The sequence below is a fragment of the Arctopsyche grandis genome, chromosome 12 (assembly GCF_051622035.1).
Source record: "Arctopsyche grandis isolate Sample6627 chromosome 12, ASM5162203v2, whole genome shotgun sequence".
NCBI lineage: Eukaryota > Metazoa > Arthropoda > Insecta > Trichoptera > Hydropsychidae > Arctopsyche > Arctopsyche grandis.
Window position 1 is genome coordinate 3,502,620 of NC_135366.1, and position 5,532 is coordinate 3,508,151.

Consider the following 5,532-nt stretch of genomic DNA (forward strand, 5'->3'; position numbering starts at 1 on the left):
ATTATTGTTATTTCGTACAGAGTATTCTTTACAGTTGATTAATGAATACACAACATTAAATTGATTATATTTGGAAAGAATGGGTATGTAATATTGTCATTGTTTAGTCAACTAGGTGTAAATTACCTAAATTGATTACATTTACTTTTGATAAATAAAAATGTATAAAATTGGCAACGCTACATGCAATTTTAAATAGACATTTTTTTGTCTTCAAATAAATTACTTGGCACTTTCACTCATAAATTCTTTATAAACAGTGGATAGAAAGGCGCGTGGTGATAATATACATATGTGTACAATTTTAAAACACATAAATAATACACACAGTAAATTTAGTACATATTTACAATTTATTTATAGTTTTTTCTTTTTAAATCAATCGTTAAAAATGAACACTTCTCTTCCGCTTCCGCTTCCTTCAGATTCGACTTCAGGTTCGAGCGATCTTTTCCTCTTGGCGTGCACTAGTTTTCTACTAACTCGCCTCGTAGACTTGACATCGGTCGAAATTAAACCTTCATATTTAAACAGTTCGTCAACGTCTGCACTCAAATTCTGGTCGGACAATTCGTCGGCTTGGTGCTGAATCGAATTTACACTCAATTCGCGATCATCTAAGCTGTCTGCAAACGAAAAAAAACGACACATTTAGTATGAAAATTTCGGTTTAGATGAAAAATTTAATACGACATTCATATTTCGCTTAAACTGCAATGCGACAAAGTGCGCTGAAATCTCACTCAACCTTTCATAGATATATTTGTTCATATATATACTTTTATTTTAAGTTTAAGCTCGAACCGTTATGGCATTACAAGAGTTCCTAATGCGCAAAAATGGTCAAAAAATACATAGAGATGAGAAAAATGAAAATATATATACTTATATGCAGACAAAAAATACATTTATACATAATTTAAAAATAAAATCAATAGCATTATAATAATGGCAGACAAAGTAAAAATATCAAATAATAAAATACAAAGTAGGGAATGTCTTGTACCTATAGTCAGCACCAATATATAAAAACCAGCCGCATGTACAAAACATCCCTGTGAGGCCCAAATGGTAGATAGAAGATTAAAATTCCACTCATATATCACATTCAATTATGAAAATAACGATGAGCGCAGGCTACCAGACATATAGATTAATGTTATTCGGGCTCAGCAGCAACGATTTCATTAAGTTGGATAGCTCTTGGAGTATGAGGCATTTGATAAAGAGCTGTGCTAGCAGGAGGTACTACCAAGCACATAATTATAAGGGACATAAAGTCCCAACTGTTCCAGCATTGACGTATTACCACGTAGAAGCTGGAGAACAAAACGAATTGATGAGAAGGTTCTCCGAAGTTCAAGGGAATTATGCCCAAGTATGCCCAAAAGGAAATGCGTTACGTGACGAGACAGAATGTTAAATTACAGAAAACACAAATATCGGAAGGCAAAGATTGAAAATCGAAAGATCTTAAGTCGAAATATCAAAAAAAATGGTGCATGGTAAACGGTACATACTCACGTACATACTCACTTAATTTGCGCGAGCAGGATACAACAGGAACAAGAGGAACATGCTTTTCCTCCCGTATTCTGCGCGCGCACATTAATACGGGAGGAAAAGCCTGTTCCTCTTGTTCCTGTTGTATCCTGCTCGCGCAAATTAAGTGAGTATGTACCGTTTACCATGCATTATTATTTTTTTTTGATCTTTTGACTTAAGATCTTTAGATTTTCGATCTTTGCGTTTTCTGTAATTTAACATTCTGTCTCGTCACGGAGACCGGGGTAGAGATATGGGTAATAGTAATCTATGTATATAGGAAACAAAGAAATCCTTTTTGCACTTTATTATTAAATAGTAGTTTGCTTCATGCGAATTCCAAACAATCGCATTATTCTATTATGTGTATGTGTGTATGTGCGAATGTGGTTATTTTCGCTTAGTGTTAAAAAACGTATGGAAAAAAACAACTCACCGAATTGGCTTTTCCGGTGGATCGATTGCGCCATTGGGGATAATTTTCCTATGTCACTATAGCATTCAGACATTCCAAGGAGGACCTGTTATGGTGTAATATTAGTGTTTTGCCATTTGGAATAATATTTTATACGCTTGTGCGGGTGTGAACTTACTATGATGAATATTGTACGAATGGGAGTTAACATAGTGTCGTCTCGCGTACGACGTTCGATATCGCAAGACAGGATGAATCTATTACGATATTAAATTAGTTTGGTCTATTTATATATGCGTCGCTTGTGCGCTTGCATAAATTGAATTAATAAGTTGTCGGTTCGAATGAATCAACGATGGAACTGATCCGATTATCGATTTTTCCTGTGCGATGCATAGTACGACGTAGACGCGAATGTAAGCGTTTGTGGATTTTGCATTATTTTCCTTTTTTTTTTTTGTTGGACATTGTGCGTTTCTTGCAAAAATGCAGGTGTGCGTTGACATGAATTGAAATTCAACCTGTCGATGATGTGTGTGTGTGTGTGTGTGCTAACCGTGGGATTTGCCTATGAAATGTGAAATTATTTAGTTTAGATATTTGTTGTTGTAATCGATTGATTGCAAAATTGGTCGATCGAAGTTAATTTTAAAACTCCGTGTGAATATTTTTGATGATTTTTTTTCATTCTGTCGTTTATTTTATATTTCGATGATATTAGATCACAGATTCTTAGCCTTTTTTGACATTTTGACAAGGCTATTCTATGTTTCACTTCGCTAATTAATGCAAAATATAATTTAAACATCTAAAAATGGGTTGAACATGAAAATTAGACTACAGTGAACATTTTTTACTGTTTAATTATTAGCTTTGACGACCCCGTTTGGGATCGGGACCCATAGATTGGGAGCCTGTGTATTAGGCCAATATAATTAATATGAGAGAAATATAAGATGGTATTTTTTGTGTAGACTTTAAATCAATGATATTGTTTTTACGACATATTACGTCTATGAATCTACTCTTTTATTTATATTTTGTTAAATTTTATTGTTTAGCAATAATTTTTAATACAATTTTGGCATTAGTGTAACTATTATTCAAATTTAAATTAATTAAATAAGTAGGATTGTTTAGGTGAATTGTCTTTGAATTTAGATTTATGTATTTATTTACATACAAGAAGTTTACATGGTTTTATAGTGTTTTACAAAACACCGTGTAACAAATGTATGTGTATACATGTTTATTTGAAGTACTTGCATATATAATAGTTTGTAGACTTATACGATTTTATAATGACACAGTTGAAAGTTATCTTCCAGTTGTTATATATTTCGACTAGTTGGAATTTATTACATCTAACCTGGTACCAACTACTTACTGATATGGTTCAAGTGTATTTTTAGTAGCTAATAGATCTTTCTGGCGACTTAAATAAGGCAAGATTCGGAACTTATCAAACTCGCCAGAAAGATCCAACTCAATTTTAATAATAACCATTTTAATAATTGCATATGTGCACATCAAAAGGTTACTCGTCATCTGACGTGCAATCTATCATTCGAGAAGACGAGAATGGCGTTTAAAGCTGCCATCCAGTTTATCTATCGTTCAGTCTGTCTGGTGATTGTCGAACGCTTGCACCGCAACGTGTCGAAATATGTAAATACAATGTATGTAGAGTAATCACAATAAAAATGGTTAGTCATATGTATGTAGTACATACAGTGCATTGCGCGTGTTTATCAAGTGTATTTCGTTTTGTGTGAAAGCACTTGGAAAGGCTCGCAATCTTGTACAAAATTTAGCACTGTCGTAAAAATATAAAATCGGTCATTGTTTCGAAGGGATTGAAAATTTCGTTCCCCGAAAAATATCTTGCAGGCTGATTCAACCGTGACTTTTTGCATTTCAAGCGTAACGTTTCGTACTTACGAAGTTACATAGCTCTGTTGAGAATTCGTCAAACAGCACGCCTAAATCCAATAAACAACGATAATTTATTGTCCACACCTGCAAATCGGTTTCTTTGTATTATATAAATCTTCGATGTTCTTTTTCGCATTGTTTTCATTCACCAAGTTTTGCGTCCCGGCTTTAAAAAGAATTCCCCTAAACGTGTGCATTATTTACATTTTGTTTGTAGGCATTTAAATAATCTTCTGGTTTTGATTTATTACAATTTAATTTTAAAACTAATAAGATACTTGCAAGTTGGTCGCAACTACGGAATGTAAAAAATTCGATACGGTGATATTTATTTTTGCATTACGTTGGAATTTCGTCATAATTTCACACCGCAGATTCAAGTAAATTGTTACAATGCTATCAATTTAAATTGGAGCGTTTATGACGCGTGGGGTTTTCCTCTATAAATATCTACGTATGTATTATTATTAATTCATTGAATAATGCGATAGAATATTTTAATATTAATATATATGTATGTATGTATGTGTAGGTACATATATGGATCGCCTTGAACGTTTAGCAAGATGCGTATTCTCTCTAAACACGCAATAGTAGTAGCTCTGTATCAAATTACAGATGAAACAGATTGCCAATTTGTAAAATTATACTTTTTAGCGTTGTTCGAGATCGATGGTTATATATGTATGAACCATCGGCTAAGCGTTCATTATATTGATTAATGATAGGGAAGATATTTAGGTACAGTATTTACTAAACTTGCGTTTGTATATATCTTATTCATTCATGTTCCATTTTATTTTTCTGTTTAATATTTAGTTTTACTTCATGTTGTGGTTCTTTGAAGTTATGAATAAAAAATATGATAATTAAATTTATATATTGCAGAATTTAATCATTGAATCAGGACAAATATATGTCTGTTTGATATGTACTTGAAATTAGTCTGCTTATTGTACATATAATGTTAGCCCGATTTGTAGCAAATTTTACATAATTACCTTTTGGAACCATTAGACCATCACTGCTTACTTGAAATTTGGAAAACCGTATTTGACCCTATGTAGATATGTATATGTACATATGTAAGTGGCTTGCCATTTGAAATCATTCACCTAAAATTCAAAATATCAACAATTCAATTACAATAAATTTAAATCTTTGTTCATATTGATTTTTTTCGGTCGGATAAGCGAAGTTCAGAAGCCGGAATTGGCCCTACTAGTGGTAGTGGATTGTTATTAAGAAAAGTAGGCTATTTATGATATTTCGGTTAAGCACAAAAGTGAAAATTTTTATCATAATTTGAAGACAGATTATTGTATTGCAAAAAATTCCCATTCCTAGTTCCCTGTTTTAAAAGTCATGGCACGCAATTAATCGATAGATTTCATTTCCTTGATATATTGAGCAATTGAACGAAATTGGTGAAATATTAAAGTATTATTTATTGAAAAATTAACAGGCCTCAGATGTAGAAATTCATAAAAATAAATATAACACAATAACACCTGAGACCAATTATAGATTTTTACAAAATACAAAATGTATATGTAGACAAACTAATGAAATAGAAAAATAAAAACTAAAATATGACTAAATAGGACAATGCATAATTAAACATAAAGTGATATAAT

At 32.1% G+C, this 5,532-nt stretch overlaps 1 protein-coding gene across 1 annotated transcript; it reads right to left on the reverse strand.

Moving 5' to 3' along the window:
• Positions 1-270: 270 nt before the first annotated feature.
• LOC143920189 (uncharacterized) lies at positions 271-2,300 on the reverse strand. Its single transcript, XM_077442921.1, has 3 exons — positions 2,139-2,300; positions 1,982-2,066; positions 271-626 (listed from the first exon to the last, which is right to left on the reverse strand). Exons 1-3 carry the CDS (start codon positions 2,169-2,171, stop codon positions 379-381), a joined length of 366 nt encoding a protein of 121 aa, XP_077299047.1. The 5' UTR covers positions 2,172-2,300; the 3' UTR covers positions 271-378.
• Positions 2,301-5,532: the final 3,232 nt, after the last annotated feature.